General features: G+C 40.9%; 3 protein-coding genes and 1 long non-coding RNA gene across 6 annotated transcripts in view; 2 read left to right on the forward strand and 2 right to left on the reverse strand.

The window, feature by feature from the left end:
* LOC124471510 (nck-associated protein 5-like) overlaps nucleotides 1-8354 on the forward strand; it is a 33505-nt gene extending 25151 nt beyond the window's left edge. Inside the window, exons 9-14 of one of the 3 annotated variants that reach the window (XM_047026024.1) lie at nucleotides 105-3307; nucleotides 3409-3571; nucleotides 3677-3755; nucleotides 3868-4155; nucleotides 4293-4435; nucleotides 5309-8354. In XM_047026024.1, coding sequence (XP_046881980.1) covers nucleotides 105-3307; nucleotides 3409-3571; nucleotides 3677-3755; nucleotides 3868-4155; nucleotides 4293-4435; nucleotides 5309-5569 — 4137 coding nt within the window. In that variant the 3' untranslated portion in view covers nucleotides 5570-8354. The remainder of the gene's footprint in view (nucleotides 1-104; nucleotides 3308-3408; nucleotides 3572-3676; nucleotides 3756-3867; nucleotides 4156-4292; nucleotides 4436-5308) is intronic. The other 2 variants (XM_047026025.1, XM_047026026.1) reach the window with 2 other exon arrangements.
* A 2022-nt stretch (nucleotides 8355-10376) lies between these two features.
* LOC124471645 lies at nucleotides 10377-11791 on the forward strand. The gene is made up of 2 exons (XR_006956552.1): nucleotides 10377-10508; nucleotides 10714-11791. It is a non-coding gene; the product is annotated as an uncharacterized LOC124471645 (long non-coding RNA).
* tegt (testis enhanced gene transcript (BAX inhibitor 1)) lies at nucleotides 11262-17704 on the reverse strand. Its single transcript, XM_047026181.1, has 10 exons — nucleotides 17567-17704; nucleotides 16431-16522; nucleotides 14966-15074; nucleotides 14755-14875; nucleotides 14620-14668; nucleotides 14428-14525; nucleotides 14079-14158; nucleotides 13772-13872; nucleotides 12904-12979; nucleotides 11262-12759 (listed from the first exon to the last, which is right to left on the reverse strand). Exons 2-10 carry the CDS (start codon nucleotides 16484-16486, stop codon nucleotides 12736-12738), a joined length of 714 nt encoding a protein of 237 aa, XP_046882137.1. The 5' UTR covers nucleotides 16487-16522; nucleotides 17567-17704; the 3' UTR covers nucleotides 11262-12735.
* Nucleotides 17705-17890: 186 nt separating this feature from the next.
* On the reverse strand, nucleotides 17891-23503 carry avil (advillin). The gene is made up of 20 exons (XM_047026031.1): nucleotides 23329-23503; nucleotides 23036-23113; nucleotides 22857-22931; nucleotides 22481-22677; nucleotides 22240-22348; nucleotides 22029-22139; nucleotides 21730-21935; nucleotides 21517-21595; nucleotides 21301-21399; nucleotides 20900-21053; nucleotides 20660-20760; nucleotides 20333-20470; nucleotides 20069-20227; nucleotides 19725-19904; nucleotides 19431-19582; nucleotides 19161-19305; nucleotides 18853-19041; nucleotides 18673-18741; nucleotides 18444-18554; nucleotides 17891-18315 (listed from the first exon to the last, which is right to left on the reverse strand). The coding sequence occupies exons 1-20, from the start codon at nucleotides 23473-23475 to the stop codon at nucleotides 18202-18204; spliced, it is 2613 nt and encodes an 870-aa protein (XP_046881987.1). The 5' UTR covers nucleotides 23476-23503; the 3' UTR covers nucleotides 17891-18201.

The following is a 23503-nucleotide window of genomic DNA, read 5'->3' on the forward strand; positions in this document are numbered from 1 at the left end:
GTTTCTGACTAATATTAGTATTATAATTATATTTAAGATGCTTTGATGTGATGTAGACATAATTTAGAATAGCAGGATAAAAGCCAGATTCTTTGTTTCTGCAGAGTAATGGGGATCGGACTCAGAATGGAACAGCTGGCTCGACTCAGGCCTCAGCCACCTCCATGGAAGCCTTGTCTCCATTCTTTAAGAAAAAAGCACACATTCTGGAGGTCCTGCGCAAGCTTGAGGAGTCTGACCCCCTGAAGTTCCACCCCTCCTCTTGCCTGTCCGCACACCATGACCTGGGTCAGGCACTGGTCTCCATGGAGATGGGCTCTCTGATGTCCTCGGGGAGCGTCTCCTCCCCTCAGCGGCCCTCGGCACGTTGCCGCCACTCCAGCTCCGACTCAGACATCCACGATTATGCCAACGGTGAGGGGGAGGAGCTCCGACAGCACCATCATGGAGGGTGCCAGTCCTGCCGCATGCTTTCACAAAAGAGCAGCCTGGACAGCTTGCTAAAGTGTGTCCAAGGTCACGGTGCTGCTTACTCTGGCAGAGGAGATGGTCTTAGAGGGCAGGCCTGGATTGAGAGCCAGGGGGCCTCTGCACTGAACACAGGCGCTCCCCGAACAGCAGCTTTACAGTCTGTTGACGGCAAAAGCCAGCGTTACGTACCTAGCACAGAGCAGCCTGACACCCGAGGCTCTGACCCATTCCTACCTTCGCTAATCCAAGTCTCAGGACTGAATGGGCAGGAGTCCAAGAACATACACACCCACCCAAAAATTCATCCATCCAGTAAACTTCCTCTCAGGGGTGAGCTCCACTCCTCACTCAGTGAGGATGTGAAGCACATGGACCTGCAGAGCCAGAATGGAGACCAGTCAGAGGAGTCCTGCTACCTGGAAGAAGAGGCAACAGAAGCACACAATTTGCAGAACAGCCTGCACACCTCAGAGACAAATCTGGATATGGCAGCCACGGCTAGCTCCCAACCAGGATATCAGGAGCAGGATGTGAGTGAACAGGTCTGTAACAGACTCTACTTCTCCTTTAATGAGACCTCTGTGTCAAAGAAAGTGGCAGTGGAGTCTTACTCCCCAGCCCCAGTGCCAGAGAGGACCAGTTCTGCCCAGGCCCAACCAGGCCCAAAAAGTAAGCTTGCACAAAGCCCCACCTCCCCCTCCTCTACATCAGGCCTTGGTGAAGTCAAGCCCTCTCCGATTTCTTCACCATCCCGCCTGCTCAAGTTCCTGAAGATCCCTACAATAGGAGAGCGGACACAAGCAGGCAGTGTCAGTCTCAGACTTAGCCCCCAACTGACCCGCAGCTCCAAGATCCCCTGCAGGAACAACAATAACTATGACGTGTACCAATCTCCTGTCCTGGGCCGCAAAGCCACCACAACTGAGAGAGACAAGCACCTATCCTCCTCCCCCCCAAAAGTAGAGGCCTACCCTGCAACACATTCTGCCCCCACCTCCCCGCCACAGCCTGAGGACAATGTGTGCCCTCTACCCCCAGTCAAGGAGATAGCTGACAGCAATCACTCTGCACCCAAACACAGAGGCAACATCAAGGCACCTTTCTCCTCTTCTCAACCACAGAGGGGCTCTCAGAAAGTGCCCCACTATGAGAATGTCTGCCCCTCAGATGGGACATCGCAGTATCTCCCTTGCACCCAGAATGAGGGTCCTGTTGAGAAATCTTTTCAGCAGGAGGAGAAGCTGCTTAGTCCCCCTTCTCAGCACACAGATTCGTCCCCAGGTTCTGCAGAACCATTCTCTGACTTGGATCCCTCAGACCAAGACACAGACTCAGAGAGCCCTGTCTGGCACAAGCCTCACCAACACTTCAGCTTACCCGCTTCCTCTTCTGCCACCTCCAGTAAGACACATAAGGGCAGCAGCTACTCCAGTGAGAGGAACAGGAACCAAGAGCGCTCAGTTCCACAATATAGTCAGCCAAACTGTGACCCACCTAATCTGCCTATGTCTGCAGCCAAGAGAGGTGAACCTTTGCCTGGGTCCTCAACCCCTAAGAGGCCAGGGTTTGGGCAGGGTAAACACCAGAGTGAGTCTAGTCACCATCCATTCAAAGAGCGCCTGGCCGCTCTGGGAAAACTGAAGAGCACAGAAGACCTACCAGAAGTCCCGCCACAGTCCGCAGATAAAAGAGATGCACAATGTAACAGAGGTAGCCCCCCAACCACCAACAATAATCGTCAAAAAAGCAAGACAGCTGAAAGACAGGGTGAGAGAAGTGGAATAGAGAACAGGCATCAAAAATACACTGACTCCCTGGATGGGAAACCCTACCCCAAAACCAGCCTAGGGAGTCATCCCAGACATCCAGGTCCATTTACTGAAGTAGGGGCCAAGTCCTCAGCCACTCCATCGTCCATCTCTAAAGGTGAACAGGATACTTTCACCCAGAGAATATATGTAGCAAAAGCAGAAGGTCCAAAGATCAAAATGGGTATGTCAGCTACCAACACAGAGCCCCCTTCATCCATGAGGAGCTATGGGAAATGTCCCATCACTCAGAGTCAACACAGTAAAACTGTCCCCAGCACCCAAAACAGTCCCTCTAAGATCACATCCAAATCTCCCTCTAAGGCCGGCCAGGCTTCCTCCTATCCAAGGGGGATAAAGCCTACGAATGAGGACCGCACCCATGCCGCGAGACATCCACCCAGACCAGAGGACAAAAGCAAACTCACAGCTGGCAAGAAGAAGACCTCCATACATGCAGAGAGCTTCCTCCCTCCTCCTCCTCTACCACCAAGATCCTCAGCGGAAGCCATCACAAATGAGGATAAAAAGCCATCCTCCTCTGCTCCTGCCACGCAGCAATCTGCCATTGAGCAGAAAGTAATGCGTGGCATTGAGGAGAACATGATGAAACTGCAGGAACAGGACCGATGCCAGGTGACTGAGACAAAACAGAAAGCTTCTAATGGCATTGCCAGCTGGTTTGGACTAAGAAAGAGCAAGCTCCCTGCCCTAAGCCGCAAGCCAGAGATGTCCAAGCAGAAGACCAATATGTCATCCCCCTCTGCGACTGCCACAGAAGGTAAGGATGGCAAGGGTCCCAGGAAAGTGGTGGAGAGCCTGAACATCTCCAAGCTGATGGAGAAGGCAGAGGACCTGCGAAAGGCCCTGGAAGAGGAACGGGCATATGTAAATGGTGTGGGTGTGGCTATGGAGCGTGCAGGCCGGGGACACTCTTGTGAGGTAGTGATGGACCAGGCCCAGGGCCAGATGTCCCTCATGTACAGAGGAGTGACTGCCGACAACTTCATGCAGCAGCTCCTCAACAGGTAGGAGATCCTTTATGGTAATAATGAGCCATATACTAAAATCAAACTATAATTCCAAGCTAGTTTCCCTATGATTTAGTTGTAACATCTTCCTTCTTAAGTCCCTCGACGTCTTGTTCTGGAAACAGGGTGGATGAGAGAGGAGTGGCCAGCCTTGGAATGGCACACAGACGGCTCTCCTTTGACTTGAAAAGCTCTCGGCCCATCTTCAGTTACCAGAGGAATGGGGTCAGCCACACCAAGAGCCGGGATGAAATAGACAAAGTACTCCTGTTCTTTTTCCGTACATTTCAATAAACTTTTTATCTATCACTTGATTCAAAGAAAATATTGCTGAAGTCAATCCCGTGCCTCTCTTTTGTACTTCAGGGTTCCGATATGGTCGGTAAGGAAGAGGTCACTTCAGATGAAAGCCTAGCAGAGTCCATTAGTTCTCAGCACTTTACAGGTAAGGGCTGAGCGTTGACTTACAATAGGAATGTCTGCTCATTTACCTTAACTACGGCCCTGTAAAAATAGAAAGTTCATGTTTCTTTTCCTGCTCTAATTTTGTTGTTTAGGTTCAGGAGCCTCAATGCGTACACTTGACAGTGGCATCGGCACATTTCCCATGCCTGACTACGCAAGCAGTGCTACAGGGAAGAACATCCCCAAGGGCAAGCTGCAAGGAGAACAAGGGTTTTCCGGCTCTCAAGGGAAACATGGGGCTCCAATGAAGGTTCCACGTAAGGCCCGGACTCTGGAGAGGGAGCTCTCCTCTTTGGACGAAGTCACCCCCTCTGTTCTTTATGGCTCAGGAATGGAAGACAAGGCTCCCAATATCCACTTGTCAAGCACCATTCATGAGGGTATGAATATTATTTGAGCTCCAGTGATATCATGTAATTGTCAGTCACAGACATTTGCTGAATGAATAATCAGTGGATAAGAAAGAAACTACTCTATAACCTTTAAATAACAGGACTTTTTTTCCATTGCCGTGCAGACATTGATGCATACGGTGCTCATCTGCAAAATCCACCCTCAAAGAACTGGACCTTTCCAAACCTGAAATGCCCTACAGGAACCACAGACGTGTTTTTGGATGTTCAGGGGGAGCCAGGTTGCCATGGAACACCTTCTAGAAGGGTAAGTGAAAGAGAGTTGAGATCTTGGGCCCAAACCTATCTTTTCTCTTTGTGCGAATCTAAAAGGATTGAAAATGCATGAAAATAAATGAACGTTTTTTTGTTATCATCTGGTGGCAATGCTGCAAAGGAAGGTTTCTGAGGCCTTTGTTGACACATTGTCTGTGAGGAAAGCCCTGGGCCTTATTACTTTTTTTAGAGAAGGGTCCCATTTAAAGACAACCATGATCACTTTAACTGTCATTATTATCATTGGGTATTGCTGTTCAATTAAAGAGAGAGATAGAGATAAAGATGGGTGGGAGTTGTGTAGTGTTTATACGTTTAGTCGGCAGAGTCAAATATTGGTATAAATATTAAGTATTTAGACCAATGTAAGCATGCATCTAAAGCGGTATGATCATGCTTTTGAAAGATTTTCCTGAAATGTATGAGCTTTATGTTGTCAGAAATGAATGAAGATAGCATTGTAATTTCTTTGAATTATTGCATGAGTGTATGGCAGCTCAATTAGGTGCAGTGTGTTTTGGAGTTACTTTGGATGATGTGCATCCTGATGCCAACTTTCAACTTTGGAGTCTACCACCTGAACTTGCTTGAGACGTTACTAAGTAATTAACAACAAATGTATCTAATGTATAACCATAAAGTATATTCCCACATTACTATTATATGCAGCAGATGCCTCAATTAAACGATTGAAATTCAAAAGGTACATTGTTTCACAAATTACTTAAATATAGGACTAACACTACTATAGACCTAAATAAAGGACTAACTATATAGAATATTTCTGTGCTGAATGTTTCCCTTCTCTTTCCCTCTACTCTACTTCATCCACCTGATCATGTTCCTACCTCCTGCCTCTTCCAAGAGTTTGAATCCGTGTGCCCCCCAGACCCCACTGGCCGCTGACCCAGGAAGTCTCCCCCTGCCGCCCCAGACAGGGCTCAGTCGGAGGGGTAAAGGCCGGACTCCCATTGCCCCGGAGGTGGGCAAGGATGGAGGGCTGGAGTTACTTAAAGAGCGACCTGAAGACATCCTCTCCCCTAGCAGACCCCAGGCCCTGGAGACACCAGAATCCCTAAGTGACTCCCTCTACGACAGCCTCTCATCCTGTGGCAGTCAAGGCTGAGGAGGACAATGTCTAGAGAGAGGAGTAGGCAGGACAATGAAGAGCGTGCCCTAAAACCCTGAAAATGCAACTCTATCCATTCACAGTGGTGGCCCAGACCCAGAAGTCAATATAGAGTTTTAGTGTTGCTCTTTCCAAAAAACACAGACACACCCACACAATGAAAAGCCCCTTTCTCTCGTTAGACTCTATGTGCTTTACGCTCTATAGACACCCTCAGGTTAAGAATCACATGTAAAGCAATTGAGGAGCTAAACTGACATGTGAACAATCCACACCAACATATTCCATAGCAAAAATCAGATGATGAGACGATTCCCTCCCGGATTAATGTACAAACACACACACAATATATAGTCTCTAATCCAGACCAGAACTAATGATTACATATAGAACAAGGCGCATGAAACATTACACTGTTCAAGGCTGCGACTTTATCATGTCATTGTCTGAAGTATCTGAAGAACAGGTTGTAAGATGCAGCTGTTAGTGGTTTCTAACAGGTGATGCTTATCAAGGGTTTTTCTTATTTATATGAATATGGAGGCCACAGATAACTGAGATGTCATTAACTTAAAGTAAACAACCAAATTTAACTGCCCACCAAATGTGTTGCACCAAAATGTTTCTATGCCTCCATGTCTTGTTATAGGGATTACGCTTTATTTAACTTTGAATATGTTGTTTCTAAATTGAGAAAACAAGTGTGTGTATATATGTGTACACATAGGTTTGACCAAGAGCTTATGCATTGGCTCCACAAGCTTTGCCCAAGTCGATGAACTCTTGACAGGAGAAAATATGTCCTCACCATTCCTGAGTCTTCAAATTTCCCATAAATAACCAACACAATCAACACATTTTATATTAGGAACACACCACACCTGTAAAATTATGACATGTGTTATGTAACATGAAATTGTACCTGTCCGTTAGATTATTGTTGGGTTTATCAGGAATAATGCTTTATGGCAGCATTATGAAGCAATTCTGTGACTGCCACAAGCAATGCTTTTCTTGAGTAACACAAAACATTTTTAACAAGAAATTGTGGAGGTTTTCTACAAATGTTGTATTGTTTTGTAATCATCCCCCAAAACCTATTTAAAGTAACATGTTGACTTTCTATTCCAATAACAGAATTCTGCAAACAAATTTCCTCTTGTTGTCAGTGTAACTCCCCTTTGGATAAAGGAATTGATATCCTGAAACACTGGACATCTATAAGTTGCTTACTTCTGCAATCTGGGCAAATGTAAACCTTTCGTAAGCACAGAAACAGGCACACATCCATTCGATTTTTTTGATGTACAATTAAGTGGAACAAATATCCCTTCTAGAGCTATGGGAATGTTACAAAAAGACCAAATAGAAGAGTGGACGCCACATCTTTATAAAGCACAAGTTATTAAGTGTTTGAGGAGAGACGGTTACATTTGAGCACCAGGTGTCATTTGAGTGTCTCATATGAATCTGACGTCTGAATCTTTTTATCCAGATTTACATGATGAGGGAACCTAGAGTGAGAGGAATCATGATTAGAAACCAGAACACTGGTAAGCAATACATGTTTTGTACAGCTGTTTCATATTTATTCTGATGGGCAGAATTTAGACGATTTCAGAATATACGACGTGGGGTGTATTGATTTATACAGGGCGTTTGAGAAATTAATTGTCAAAACAACTAGAAAATGAGATACTAAGGATGTGGACTTCTCTTAATCATGGACTTCATGAGGTAACTAGTAACAAGTAGTTACTATATTCATCACAGCTCCCCTCAAACTCCTACAGAAGTCTGACATCCTTGTGCTTCCAACTCAAGCTTTTGTACCGTGTGTTCTTTAAACCAACATGGATTTGAATTTATTTTTTGCCATAATTCACTTCCCACTATGTCTATCCCACCCAGTTCTGTCAGAAGAACTACTGTGGGACTATACCATGATGATACGAATTTGACTGTTACTGTAAATACACTCTTATTATAACAACAATTTTGAATTTAAGAAATGTTTGAAAATGTCTGCAGCCATTGAAGTTCACCTAATGTGTGGTCCCATTTGGAAAGTTCAGTTCCTATGTCCGGAGACCAAAACAATAACATCTTGAAAACTATAAACAAAACGAGACATACTTTCCCCCTGATGTTTGTGTAGCACCCAGTAGCCAGATACTCTCTATTCCCCAACATTGGAGGCTCTGTTTTGACCATGTATCAAATCATGGTCCTCTGGGATTAACGGAGTGATGTACAAATCAAGAGGTTATGATTATTGGGTAACCCCATAGGCTGTATGACCCCCTCAAACTTCAGCTGTGTTCTAAAACAATGAAGAATGGGGGTATAAAAGGATTTGGGTGGTTTTGCCTTGAAACGATGTCTGTATCTGTATGCTTTATGGTTGCAACATATCATGTCAGAGGGGTTTATCTTTTTTATTTATTTACTTATTTATTTTGGGGGCTAATCCTACGCAGATTCTTTTTAGTTGTTTATGTTGTTATTGTTGTCGGTTTTTACTCTAAAACTGCTATTTTTGTACTACTATTATATTTTATTCTTTGATTTTCCTCACAATGTCTTGAGGTATTGTCATTTTTTTCATTCCGTTTTTTTAATGGTATTTTAAGGTGCTATGTACGCAGCATTTCCACAAGAATGCAAATGAAGCCATAAACCATAATGTATTTTCACAAGGCAGCAAAATAACAATGGCGATTATGTTCATTAATGGATACAAACATGCAAAAATTTAACAATTAAAGTACCTTCTCTGAAATCGGTCAGTATTTTTATTTAGCCTAGGAGTTGGTCTTATAGGCTGCCTAACCTACTACTGAATGACTTTCAACCGGTAGCTAATGATTGTGAGTTTTATTTAGGCTATGTTTGGTGTAACCGACTGTGTTCGCTATAGGTTAATCAGCTGTCATTTATTAAGATTTAGTCCTACGGGCTATAATTGATTACTTAGCAGAACCTCGTTGCAGCATATGCGGGAAAAATGTATATCAGAGTTTTACAATGAGAAACATATGACGTGAAGACACTGACTTGATGAGTGGGTCCGTTATCTCGTTACGAATTTTCAGATTGTTCCACTTGCATGACGTCTGCCCATCAGAGAGCACGCAAGCGCTCTAGCGACATTAAAGTTCAGATACAACCAAACCTCAGGTGCATGCTGTGGCTGGTGTTGCTATGTAAGAACCACAGAAACACATTAGGACACAGAAACACATTAAGCTAAACCTATGCTTTCATTAAATGAATAATTTGATGGAGTTAATGGAAGATGCAGTCGTTGGCTATCCTTGCTTCGTTATGTGGATGCGTGCTCTGCTCAGGTAGGCAAAATGTCTTAACTTTTTCAAATATTTGCACAGAATGTGTTGTGTGGACCATTTAAACCCTGTTTATCCTTTGCCTGTGGAATCAATCTCCCGCAGCAAAAATATGGGACTACTTGCCTTGATTAGCCTTGATTATGCCTGTACACGCAACAAATCATTTCAAACTTTTGCTTTTTTGTTTACATTTGACATTTTCTTTATTTACGCTTTAATCCAATGCACAAATATACAGAAACAAAAATACAGATGATCAATGACCATAAGTCCATATGGGCTATAGTCACTTCTGGTTATCTGTACCTATTTCAGTGGCCAGCGTCAAGGTATACTCTGTTGTATTATTGAGCATATCGCAAATACACCATACACCTTAAATTAGAGTAGCCTAATATTTAATAAACCGTGTACGCTATAGCAATTGACAAGCATGTATAAGGGATCTTGTACCAACCAGTGCCATTAAAATGTCAGTGGCGTAACCTGGTCTGGCCAAAGTGATGTTTGTGAGAGGTGGTCATGTGCGTGAGTCAAACGACCCATTGACTAATCCTAGCACGTGAAGTGTAAGTAGAAAACGATTCTGAGGAGCAATGCAATGACGTGACAGTAGTACCGTGACCGGGATACACAGTTGGGCTTAGTGCTTCCAGATGGGGTCACTATGTCGTGCAGAAATTAATTTAGTGGCGTTAGCGTAACCAAGTTTAATTAGATATACTCACACCTAAACACCGCTCACATACGTGCAAGAACATTTTAGCTTCAGATGGCGTATAGCTGGTGAAAAGCTGGCCGGTGTTTGTGAGTTGGGTAAACATGCATTAATCGGCCAAACAATTCCAACAAGCAACACAAAACCACAATGCGTTGAGAAAGTCTATAATTAATTGAATCCAAGTGCATTCTTTTTTCACTATTTCTCTTCAATAGATAATCTTTATCATAGTCATCATTCAACAGCAGGGTTTTTTTTTAAAGCACAAGGACAAGCAATTATATTGATCATGCCACAAATACAGAATAAACGAGCCTGGTTTGTAAATGTAAGAAGTAGAATGTCCAGATATTTGTCTAAAAATGTGAAAGTAAACAGTTGTCAGAAAAATAAACAGTGAAGCAAAGTACTGATACCAGAAAAATCGCAGGGAAATCTGTTTGAATGGAAGAGTGGCCAGACCCACCTGCCAGAGCTAATTAACATGAGCTGGGAGATTTCTCTGGTTCCCAGGTTAATTTAGAGCCACAGAACATTTAGAGCCACAAGGAGGCAACCCATCAGCCTAAGGATTTGGCTCCCTCTTGTGGAAAAATCATAACTGTTCCTAATACAAATTCAGCAAGATACCATGACCACATTGGCTTAAAAAACAACATAAAATCATAGACAAATGTGCATTTATAACACTTCAAAATCATAGTTATTGTATTCATGTACGTCTCAGTCTGGCCTTTACAGATGCAGTGTTACCACTGTGAAGAGACCCTATTGGACAATGACTGCACGGATCCTAAATTCATTGTCAACTGCACAGCAAATATTCAGGATGCCTGCCAAAAGGAGGTGATTGTGGGTGAGAATGGTGAGCCTGTCTGATCTCTTTTCAAGTTTCATCTTGTGTATTCTTGTAAAAACTGTCCACTTGTTTTCAACAGTTGATTAAAATAATGTTTGCATGTTACGCATGATGATAGCTTTGAAATGTGACATTCTTAACACTTCCACAAAAGTTTCACTGCATTCCCTTCCTGATATTGTTGGTCAGTTTTTGACTTTGTCTCTTTAAGGTGTGTCCCATAGGAAGGCCTGTGCTTCCTACACCACCTGTCTTATCGTTTCTGCTGGTTACCAGCCCTTCTGTGTCCCTGGTCGGGTAGGGTCGGTCTGCATCACTTGCTGCAATACACACCTCTGCAATGGGCCCCAGCCCCCCAGGATCTCAATGGCACCCCCTCACTCACCTGCCATCTCTACTACACTGATGATTATCACCATAACAGTGGAAACACTACTTTGACATCACACACCAACATGTTTGAACACAATAGATGTACTGAAATGTGGTTCTTTGGGGAAACTACATTTACAACCTGAGGAGAAATCTATGAATGTATGGAGGTTGTGTTTTAAACAAAATACTGGTTGTCCATTAAAACAACTAGCTGACATTAGATTGTGAATGTATAGGTTACTTTAGCTTAAAACTATGTAAATGTTGATGTTCAGAATATGTTTTGTGAATGTGTTTGAGTAAAAAGACAATTCTTCTCAATTAGTTTATTTTAACAAATGTATATTCTTACATTAAATTACAAGCAGAATTACAACAGCAATCCCTGTAAAAGCAAAACAAATTTTATTCACAGTATCAGATATGCAGATTACCTCACTAACAGTATAATCTTCAACTGAGTAGCAATTGATAGTTTAGTAAACTTGTGGTGTAATTGGCACTTCTAAGAAAATAAAGCCTTATAAATGCAGCAGGTTGAAACATGAATCATTGTTCCATCTTATTCATTGATGTCAAACATGAGAAAATACATGAAGACGAGATTTGTTGTAAATATTTCTGCATTTTGGCTGCTCGTACTACTATATAGGGAAAAATCACCCATTAGCTAATGATTCAGGATTTTTTAAGAACTTTGACTACTATGCATGTGCTTTAATCATGAAAAAATTGTCTGGAAAGGAAGACTTTGCAGGAATGCCATATCCTCTCAGTAAAACTATAAATCCAGAATTTAACTTTTGTGAAGCCATTGAGCATACAAATAAAATAACTTGAGTGAATTTCTTACACAAATAAATGTGTTTCCTTTAGATCAGGGGTGTCGAAGTCCGGTCCTCGAGGGCCGCTGTCCTGCATGTTTTAGATGTCTCCCTGATCCAGCTCACCTGATTTGAATGAAGGGTTGTTATAACAAACCATTTAATTGAATCAGGTGTGTTGGAGCAGGGAAAAATCTAAAACATGCAGGACAGCGGCCCTCGAGGACCGGAGTTCGACACCCCTGCTTTAGATAATCCTAAATCTGAAAAAATGCTGTAAAAACCTAATAGTTATAAGTAAAATTGTAAATGTTACTCTTTGACACTGTAGCCAATAACACCACTCTGCATCCTACACAATATTCACAAAAAATACCACAAAAAGCAAACATCTATGTAATATGAACAGGAAACAGTAGAGCATTGGGAAAGATGTTTGTCAAACCAAAAATTGTTATTTTAAGAAAAGTAACTAAAGACAAAATAGACCATGTTTGTTAAACCCAAATCCATTAGTATGTTGCTGTTATTTTACTGGGACAGGTACACAGATTTGTCAGCAAACATTGCAGTTAAAAGGAGCCAAAGTGGTGGAAATGTCACCCTATTTACAGCTGCAAGGAAATGCAACAAATTGAAACTTGTACTAGTATATAAAAAGGTGGCCTTTTGTAATGAATCCAGACAATGACCTTCTACTCAATGAGATGAACTATAAGAGCAAAATGACTGAAATATTTACTGTTTGACAATGCAATGATAACTGTCCAAACAGGCTAGTGATAAGTACTGTAATATATCAACTCAATCCCCCAAAAAGGAGTACACAGGGACTCCTAGATCATCTTATCAAATATTACCGTCAAACCAAAGTTCAAACAATTGATCCCACAAATAAGACACTATACCAAAGTACAAAATTAATTATGATGGGAATAATATAATTAATAATTTAAGCATTTAGTGATCTTGCACCAGAAGAACTCCTGATGGGATTACAGGTCCGATGTTTTATTGGATGGATTTCTCCATCATTACTTCTTTTCTTTCTTCTTCTCCTATAAAACACAGGTATAAAAATTAACACACACAATACCAATAGTAAACAAATATTTAGTTTGGGCTTCTTCTCAAGATAACAGAAAATGGAAGAAAAGCTTACTACAATTGGGAGGTTGTAATTCTATACTATAATACTATACCTTCTCATTCATGGCTAACACAACCATGAGCTTTCTGAAGATGGTCACAAAGTCCAAGAAAAGATCCACACAGTGCCTGCAGTGGGATTAATAGAGGAAACCATCAATGATACAACCACTAACACTGTGTCCTAACTGGATGCAAGGCAAGCGACGGGACGCGAGGGACACAACTTAAAGCAGTTTGATTGCCTTGCTCTCTGTTGGAATGTCCTAATTAAACGCAAACGACGCGATGCTGCTCGATACAGCGCAACGCTTTGGTTGAGCTTTTTGTCAGACAACCTGTTTCTATTTATTTTTAGTCGCTCGAGTTGAAAGCTCTGTAGCACATGAAGTCATGGTAACATGGCTAGTGTACATAACGTAACAGAAGTGAATTTGACGGATTCAATGTGGACAGAGAGCGTCCGATGCTACGCGACAGTCGTACGCTAGCATCCAGTTAGGACACGGTGTGAGAACAGGCCTTCTTTATAGTGTAAAAGCAGATGAGACATGTCATATAATGCCCTTGTCTGAGGTCCTTGTGACCTCAGATGACGGGACAGGGCTTTCTAAGTAGCAGAGGACAGCCTCAGTGTACGAGACAGTAAGGTGCCTCCCTCTCTCATTCATTAGATGCTTCATCAGAAGCAACAGTAAGGGAACAGCAACTACCATGACTGAGTAGCAAAGGAGACCAGACTGCTGAGATGAGAGCATTACATTCCATTCATGATTTTTGTTCAATTTCCTGCATCCTCTGCTCAATTAGTGTCCTACTCACAGAAGGAAGCACCTCAGTTTAATTAGGTCTATATGTAACTATATTAAAATGTAGTAGCAACCATAGAAACTCAGAGCAAATTATTAGTATATTACTCACCAAATGTAGTCTTTGTCTCCCATCTCTGCCTTCTCTATGATGAGCTGGGTGTCAAACAGCACAAACCCACACATAATGACCAGGCCGAGGTATACATGAGCCTGAAAGGGCGAAAAAAAATAAGTTAACAAATGGAAATGGCTGTATTGGTCCAAAAGACACATTGGTGAGAGGAGTCCAGATTCCTTCCGTTGTTGATTGTCTGTGTGGCCCAGTATTTTAAATCCCAAAAATGTATTCTGCTTTACTGTTTAGTGAATGTGACATGTAGGAGGGATAGTTTTATTGGTGTTGTTTTGTCTTTTACCTTGAACAACATTACAGATCCCAGGAAGATGTTCAGAATGGAGACCAGGAGGAGAATGGACAAGCCTGACATCAGGATTCCTGTAGCATAGAGTAATTAAAGGGAGAAATGCTGATGGTACACAATATATTTGTGTTCTGCCCTGTTACTATTACTGAACCACCACTTGACTTTAAGGCCCAGTTTCCCAGACATAGATTAAGCCTAGTCCTAGACGAAAACCATTTTCAATGAGATTTTCATTTAAAAAAATTATTCCTATACTAGGCTTGATCCATGTCCGGGAAACTGGACCTAAAATAACTAAAGTAGGTTAATTCACAAAGTGGGTGCAGACTAGTGATTTTACCTCCTAGGAAGAGGTAGCTCCTTCGCTGGGCATAGAGGGCACTCAAAGTGAAGCACACAAAAATGATGGAGGTACCCAGGAAGGCTGTCACAATGATACTGTGAATGGAAAAGGAATGGAGCAAAGTACATATATTAGGAAAAGAACATAAATTATTTTGGTGAAATAACACTGGTTTAGTAATACTATTACCTTGGGTTAATGCTTATGACATAGTCCATAGCTGGGCCTAAACCAATACCTGCATGAAGTAAAAAATAAAATAATATTAGTATCAGGTCCATTTAAATACTTTGAACAATTCAGTGTTTTTAACTATTTTGTTACCTGTAAAGAAAGCAAACCCAGCTAGGATGCCCAGTCTCTTCTTCTCAGTCTGAGGACTATGAGGAGTCATGGCTAGCCATGCCATCATTGCCAATGAGCCGAGCATGGTCGACAGCCCACCCTTAAATTACACATCAAAGTGTTCTGGTTATAATGAAGTCAAAATACTGTATGCCTTGTTAGTCCACTTTCAATCAACATTCCTGTTTACCTGGAAGAGTCTGGTGACGACATGGACATAGGCTCCAGAAGCAGCAACAAACATGCAGAGAGCCAGGCTGGAGTAGACATTCTTCAGATGCAGCTGGGTGGACCTTGAGCTAGGGTGAAACAAAGCCTAAACTTATTTTGAAATCCAGTTGCCAGTTTTATTAGTCCTATATTCTGGGATCTATCTCATTTGTTAGAGAAAATTGATGTCTAAATAGGACATTTTCAACAGAAAAGGGACACTGAAGACATCTTAATGGGATCATAATCAAGAAGAACAGCAGAAACAAATTAACTAACATAGGCCGTAAGGTGAACCCTGTCATCGTTTCATCCCGCTCCAGTCTGGCATCTACACAATCTTTAGCTCATAAAAAAGAATGAGCCGTGCTAAGCTACCAAAAAATGTTTGTCACTGAAATTCCAGTCGAATGTTGATGCGTCTATGTTTTATGCAGAACTAGTTTCTTCAGAGTGTAATAGGATTTTGCTGGAATGGTTCGACACGTGATCGTTCTACACCAATAAGGTAGCTGCTTTTTGTCCACATGGATAGATATGGTTGGCAAATAGAGGATGGGACCTTGCATGTCACCTGGATGACCAGAAATTAGGCCCCTGACAAGTGTTTTGCATGTGATACACTGCAGCTGCAAAAGTGCCTATGAGACAGGTAGATGTTCCTGTTTTTCTGCAGGACTGTGTCGCACAGACTTATGTAGTTGTTGTAATTGTGCCAACACAAAAGACACTGAGGAACTGGAAGATAACTGTCCTGACACTGACAGTGAGGACTGAGTGTCATTAATCTGTTATTCCTTATTCTTTTTTGTACTGTTTCATAAATCATATTTTTAATGAAGATTGTTTTTATGGTTGATCAGTGTTGTTTTCATTTGTGGAAGAATGAATGAATGTAATGTTACAACAATGACAAGTCTGTGCAACACAGTCCTGCAGAAAAACAGGACCATCTGCCTGTCTCACAGGCACTTTTGCATCCGCAGTGTATCACATGCAAAACACTGTCAGGGAACTAATTTCTGGTCATCCAGGTGATGTGCAAGGTCCCATCCTCTATTTGCCAACCATATCCATCCATGTTGACAAAAAGCAGCTACCTTATTGGTGTAGAACAATCACGTGTCGAACCGTGCCACCAAAATCCTATTACGCTCTGAAGAAACTAGTTCTGCATAAAACATAGACGCATCAACAGTCGACTGGAATTTCAGCGAAAAACTGTGTAGATGCCAGACTGTGGAGAGGGAATCATTTTGTAAAATACTTTTTGTGGTTCACCTTGCGGCCTAACATGCTCACTACTGAAATCAAATTTTGAAGAAAAAAAAAATGAAATCTGAGAACTCTTGACTAATAAGACACATGAAAGGTGTAAGCTACATTTGTGGTGTGAGTGACTTTGAATTACAATTGATATGCTGTGAGTAGTCTGTAATACTTACATTTGGGAAAATTTAAATAGGGAGTCAAAATTTATATTTCTATCGAACACATTCATTTTGACTGGTTGATTCTATTACAGGATTGAAGGTTCCTAGAAGAAAGAGACATTTTATTTGTTAAAAGTGAAATCACGTCTGTAAGGAAAAACAATAACAAACACCAAATCCTGTGCTTCTACCCAAATAACCAACTCATCTAACGAAGAGCTGAAAACAAATGAAACAAGATTTCGTCTCCGTGTTTCAATTAAGTAACAATACTCAGAAAAATTTATAGAAAAATGTCATTGGCTGAAATTTTAATTTATATTTAAATTCGTTGAGAGCTGGAAACGATTCTGGTCTGCCTGGCCTGCTTAGTAAAAAAAATTAAAAAGTACTAGGACAGTTAACTGTCTAACTATATCCAAACAAACCATCATTACCCAGCTTGTTAGTAGTGCCTGCTTATTAACTACGACTAACGAGTTAATTTAAACCTAGTATATACACAGTATGGCTTTGCAAATTAGTTATAAAACGCTTCGTAATCTGAAGTCACACTTGCGACAATCATGAGTATCTGACATTTACCCTGCCCCTGTGTGATTTCTGAATTTAGGGAACACCTGTCTATCCGTGCAAACAATCAAGCTTGTACCATAATTTGTTAACGGTCAATAAAACTATAATATTATTTAATAAGGTTAAATGTTATTTAATGTTTAAACGCAAGAGTTAAGTAGTTAGCTTTAGTTGCATACTACTACTAGAGCTAGCAGCCTACGACGGTGGTTAGCTTGGTTGCTGTCGCAAAAAAGGCCTTAGTTTAGCCGATTTGGCTAGCAATGCGACAAGTAAGTTCTGACATAAGTCTGACATAGCTAATGTTAAGGTTACTGTTTGAGGTTTACCGTAGTATATTTTATGTAGAAACATTATGAACACATTTGAGATTGATTTTAAAGCAAAAACATGGATAACGACGTCCACGATGATTTGCGTTATCTAGAGATGAACATTGGCTGGCACTAGCTAGCTACAGAATCTAGGCTAGCAAATGTTTGCCAGATTATTTAGAGCCAACTACTGATAAGCGATATAACTGTACAGAATATATAACACAGAATTTTAACACCATTTGAAAAAGTATTTACCCGATGTTAGTGTTTCAGTACAATTCGGCAGCTAGAGTTTCTTTATAATATTAAGTTGTTAAACACGAGCAGGCTCTGTTGTGTTTGTTCACTACAAGGTAGCTCTCCTGTTCAGTCAGTAAACACGCAAGCATCAAGCAGGCGTTTGCGTAACAACGTTGAGGTGACGCTGATGGACACGCCCTCCGACCAACGCAATAAGTGCAACAGTTGCACTAGCTAATATGTAACACTAATTGGTTGTACATTTACAATCAATGGATGCAACACATGACACATATTATATGTGCCATATTTTATGTGGTAAATAAGGTGTAGATATCGTGATGCTTGCCAGATCTTTATTGTTCATGTAATGCATTTTATAACTTGAACAAACCAATTATTCAAAACACAATATTTTCACCACGATTTTGTTTCATTTGTTACATTTCTGTGGCATGATTAAGTTTAGGTTGTTGGCAATTCATAAGGGTAATTCTTGAAAATGTAAAGCTACATTTAATAACTATTTTATTGCTCATTATTCTTGTCTCCACTGAAACGATTGCAATTCAAAACTCTGCAGCAAAGTAAAAACTGAATGAATTGTGAACCACGTATGGAAGTTGGTATAAAATGAACATGTGATTTTCTTAAAACAATCCGTTTCCTTTTTTAATGCTGATTTGTTTCCATTGGGGCAGGCTTGCAAACTGATCTTTAGAGATTCCAAATATGACTTCGAAGTCTGAGTCTGAGAGATGTTTCTGAAAAACAGAGTGAAACAAAATCAGATGTTAGAATCTGAGATGTCAATCAAAGTATATAGAGCACTTAAATTATGAGTGTATCATTGATATATAACTAAGTATTTGGCAAGACACCACACATCTACCTCCTTTTGAGAAGGATCCACATCCTCAGGTAGCTCATTGGATTGTTTATTGATCAACTCATCTGGTGGATAAGACTCAAAGCTCCTCTTGGTCTCAACGATATTCTGTTCCTGTGAGGTATATTAAAAAGGTTTTTTGACTTTCCAATGCAAAGGATATTCCAGGTAGAACGTTTTTAAAATCCCTTCTTACAAAAGCAAATTTCAAGTAAAATAAAATCATACTTACATTAGTAATCCTAACTATGCTTGACACATCGCCAAGTTCCTTTTTCATCTCTTCGTATGTCTTTCCTCCCTTAAAAAGAGAGAGATGCATAAGTAAGAGTACTTTGTGACCTGCCTGCATACTAAAGCTGCAGTAATTTTGTATTCCTCCTTGATCGGAAGAGGGATTGTTTTTACTTACACTCCATTTTGTTGGGTCCCAGGCAGTGAACCAGCCAGTGAAGGTGGGGGGCTCATAGCCCTGTTTGATTGATACAATAGGAGTGTCAGGGTCTCTGGATCCTGGATGAGTAGACAGGTATTCCTGACTGCTGACTACTGCCTCCTTCCTTTCCACCTCATTTGCCTCATTACCCACCCATAGGAAGATCTAGACACCCAAATGAAGTTGCATACATAACATTATGAGTACGGTTTAATATATTATATTAACAGTTAGGTGCTAATGTATATGTTATGTATCTAGAGTGTGATCTGAACCCTTTGTACCTGGTCCCATGTGTCTAGAAGCATGACATCATCCTCAATGAGGTCATCCTGGGTGTACTGGGTCACCTCTGTCACTATAAAGCGGCCTGTCTTATTGGAGCACTCAAACAGACGAGGTTGATGATCCACAACAGTTTGTTGCAGTCTTTGAAAGCATGTGCACACACGGGCAAATACACACACAGAGGAGAGAGTGAAAAAGGGATTACTTTCACAAACCACACTAGTATTATTGAAAAACCAGTTTGTGCAGGTAAAACCTAATCTTACCTCTTGTCGCTAGCGTAAGGTGCCTTCCCTCCAAGCACGTTCCAGAACTCAACAGTCTCATGCCCCTCAGCCACAATCTCTTTATTTTTTGAGTGCTGACCAATAACAGAGCTGACCTCCTTTGCCATATCTCTTTCATCCCCACTCGATCCCTGGCAATTCAAGATAATCAGACATTGCTACAACCAAAGCTTGTGTACTAACCTTCCAATCTCTCTCTCTTGCTCTCTCTCTCACTCACACACACACACACTTTTACATGCACTCTCTCTTTAATTTTTAAGGCTTCCATACCTTTCCACACCACAGGTACATCTCTGTCTGGCTTTTCAGTAGAAATACATCATTAGAGTTAAGCGAAGCAGCTAGGGCTGGAACCTCAATGGCTTTAGTGTTTAAAGGGTCAGAACCATGGACCTGGAACAATCTGATTGGTGGTTCCGGGTCAGTGCCCCCTTTTCTGGATGTGCCTCCCTGAAGTAGAATAAATAAAGAAGTTACAAATAAATTAATTAAGAAGTTACAAATCTTCCATCTCATCATCCAATCACAACAGTGCAACATAATTAACCTGTAGTACACTTTACTATAAATGAAACAGACATCATTGATTCACTTGATTGGAACTAGCATCTCACCTCAAAAACAACCATTTTACCCTTGAAAATTGCCATAAAGTGTCTGGGCTCCTTGCCCATGGTGATTCTGATCTGCACAGGCTGACCTCCATATTTCTGGTCTAAGCTCACAGCCTGAAATGCAGAGGCTGCCAATTCATCTTGAGATGCATGGCGTCCCTAAGATTAAATAAAGTAACTGTTATACTGATATAATATGTAGGCATTTTAAATAAACTGCAAACATAAATTACAGTGAATGTGGCACCTATTACCACAGAGTACCTGCCACATGTAGAGCAGGTAGTGCTTCCTGTTGTTGACCTCATAGGTGTAGAGAACCAAGTAGCAGTCTCCTCCGTAAAAGTAGCCATACCCCTTGGGGTCCACAGGGACCAGTTCTAAATCCTCAATACGCCACACCTTATATAACCAAGAACATAGTTTGTACACATAGGAGTTTGTATAATTGTATAATGGAAAATTATAATTGTGTGTGGTTTGCAGTTGTATTGTAAAAATGTATGTCTTCCCAAGTGGTCTGTAGGTTTTAAGAATGACAGTTATTGTAAATAAGCAAAGGGCATTAATGGACAACAGAAAATAGATTACCTCCACCGGGCCTGAGCCATCATCTACCATACGTTCCTGTGCAGCAACTTGTGGCATTACGTGCATCCGTGTGGCATCAAATTTCTCTTGTTTTACATGTGCTGACACCCAAAATCAGATAACAATCAGTTAAATATTCTGTTTGATAAAAACCAATACATGATGTGTAAAGAAGACATAACAGATAATAAGGTATAATGATATACACATTTCAGATTTAAATTAAGCAAATATACATACCCACTTTTCCCACCGTGTGCACCCTACCCAGACCCACAGTTAAATCCTTCACACTCCAGCTCTGGAACATCTGCTTGAAAAGGGCTGACTCTGCTCCATCGTTCACAGTTTCAATGTTAGTAGTGATGGGGTAGTTCTTTTGCTTGATGAAGTCCTGCTCACAGGTGAAAGGACACAGTTAAATGCCCCTTTCTGTTGCTCCATAGTCAGTGTGATAATACTTAGTGATAAACAATGACAATACAGAAAAATAAAGTGTGATATGTGAGTTTCCAAGACAGGGGTCAGTTTAACTCCATATCATTTCAAAAAGTAAATAAAAATTCAAAATACATTATTTAAAAATGTGCAATGATTTGTAGAGATTATACAGAAGTTTAATTGATCTCTCTGCTCCCCACCAGAGCTCTTGACATGGCAGCCTGCTTCTCCGCTTTGTTTGCTCTCTTTCCTTTCCATACAAAGATCTTTACCCCACCCTGGTCAAGGAAGTAGCAGTCCTGTGGATGCATTTATTTATTATACAGACACTCAGAATAGAAGCCTTTTGTCTGTCTGATGAAACTATTTGACCTATCACACTGATCTTTAAAAACCTGCAAATGCTCCAGACTCACATCATGATTCAAGAGGTCCTGAACCAATGGTCTGGTAGCTACCTCTGTGACTTTCATCTGACCTTCAGCATCAGACACACTGTAAGAGATGTTACACATAAATATGGGGTATGTAAAGCTTCAGTCAAACTTTTTCTCTACACATTCTAAAGATTCGCTCTGAAGCAATTCAAACAGGACTTAAGATAGAGGAAACATGGATTGTCAACTTACTGGTAGAGGGTAAGCTGGGCCTTCTGCTCCTGGTTCACTGAGTCATCAGGTATTGCCATGGAAAGCTTGGAAGTCCTCTCCCCAAGGACACTAGTGAGGATCTTCATGAGATCAGGGGAATTTCCCTCTGCATCGCCCTCAATTACACCAATCTCCGTTCGACCCCCTCTCTCGCGGTCTCGAATGTCTTTAGCCAGTAACATACCCTTAGAGTTTCATAAAATTACAATTTACTTTTGTGTATTGACTGTATGTATGTTGGCGTAACCCTTAAGATGTTAGACCAATCAAAAACATACCTTGAGCCTCTCCTGTCTGTTGCTTTCTGGTCCATTCCATTGGATGATAGTCTTTCCAGAGTCCAACAAAAAGACATCTCCAAGATTAAAGCTATTCCATGTAATCTCCACCTACAGTGTTGAATAAGCCGGGCAAGATACATGTCACAAGTGCTTTTACAGTATTTCATGCAATTAGAACCTTATTATTGTCTGTGCCTATGTTTCTGACCTCATTGGCAGTGACCCGTTTCTTTCCTTTCACATGCAGTAGTCTCTGGACATCGTAGCTGTTGGTGTCTGTGTGTCTCATTCCTGAAGCCACTCCCCCTTTCTTATAGCTTGGCAAGCAGGGATATAAATATATATATATGTATCATTATGTCTTCTTTTCGTTTAGAAATTGTATTGTGTTATTAACCATAGAATATGTATTATATAGATTTCTGAACTACTTTGGACAGTAGACTCACATGACTCCCTGTTTGAAATAGCCTCTAAAGACATCTGACTCATGCTCCTGGACCTCTCGATGCTGGATGGGACTGGAGCCCAAAAAATCATCTAGCTGGATTGTGTAGATGGCAGCTGCACCTTGCTCATCCTGACTGGATTGAGACCCAATCCAGAAGTGAATATCATAGGACAGGGAGCTGCCTACTTTCTTAGTCTGGAGAGAGAATGTTTTTGTCACTGACACAAAACTTTTTGGGAAAACATTAAAAAAACACTAGTCAATCATGCAAAATAAACAGGATATACAAACAGATAATGCAGATCATACAGGGCTGTAAACAGTTATGACCCTGATATAACATCCTTTGGGATTGATAATGCTTCAGGACTTACAAAAAGCAGTATGTAGCAGTCACCCTCATAGAAATTACCATATGACTTATCAGGGATCAGCACCAACTCCATTTTCTGTAGCAAAGAGAAATCTGTCATTTTGAGAATTGCCAATACGTTGATATAGATCTAACCTCTGATCTTTTGAAAATACACTCTGGCATTTATTGTTACATTACCTCAATTCGCCAGATTATAATTCCAGGATTCTTGGTTACTGCTTTGAAAGTGTACTCCATGTTTCTCAGATTCCGTTTCTGCCAGTCAAGTGTTAAAATGAGTTGCCATTGACATGTTTATAGCGTAACAAGCATCAAAGATAAATCATATATTTAAATTTGCAGATGTAAAAGGTAATTTATCCATTACTTTTCATCAAATAATTTTAAACTTTCCCTACAGTATGCAGCACATCATGCGTAAACCACTGGCTGAAATCCCAGAAAGCAGATAAGATCAGGTCAAACAGTACCTTGAAAATCTTCTTTAGAACAGGAGGAGAATGCACCTTTCTTGTTACTCTTAATTTTATCTTTAGAGGACGAAAGACATAAAGCACTATCAGAGAAAGCAAGAAGATGCAGGCTGTCACTGCAGCATTAGAATGCCCACCTCTCATTCATTCTTCCTTCATCCTCCTTTGATAG

Source organism: Hypomesus transpacificus, chromosome 9 (assembly GCF_021917145.1).
Source record: "Hypomesus transpacificus isolate Combined female chromosome 9, fHypTra1, whole genome shotgun sequence".
NCBI classification, from domain to species: domain Eukaryota; kingdom Metazoa; phylum Chordata; class Actinopteri; order Osmeriformes; family Osmeridae; genus Hypomesus; species Hypomesus transpacificus.

What these genes read in the sequence shown, in the direction of transcription:
- tegt (XM_047026181.1), bottom strand. Translation starts at nt 16,486, where the DNA reads ATGAATGTGTTCGATAGAAATATAAATTTTGACTCCCTATTTAAATTT. An exon ending in TGGGTTTGCTTTCTTTACAG is followed by an intron (nt 14,669 to 14,754) that starts GTAACAAAATAG and finishes TACTTCATGCAG; the next exon opens with GTATTGGTTTAGGCCCAGCT. An exon ending in GTCATAAGCATTAACCCAAG is followed by an intron (nt 14,526 to 14,619) that starts GTAATAGTATTA and finishes TTCCATTCACAG; the next exon opens with TATCATTGTGACAGCCTTCC.
- avil (XM_047026031.1), bottom strand. Translation starts at nt 23,475, where the DNA reads ATGAGAGGTGGGCATTCTAATGCTGCAGTGACAGCCTGCATCTTCTTG. An exon ending in TTCTAAAGAAGATTTTCAAG is followed by an intron (nt 23,114 to 23,328) that starts GTACTGTTTGAC and finishes CTTGACTGGCAG; the next exon opens with AAACGGAATCTGAGAAACAT. An exon ending in GGGACCCAACAAAATGGAGT is followed by an intron (nt 18,742 to 18,852) that starts GTAAGTAAAAAC and finishes TCTCTTTTTAAG; the next exon opens with GGAGGAAAGACATACGAAGA.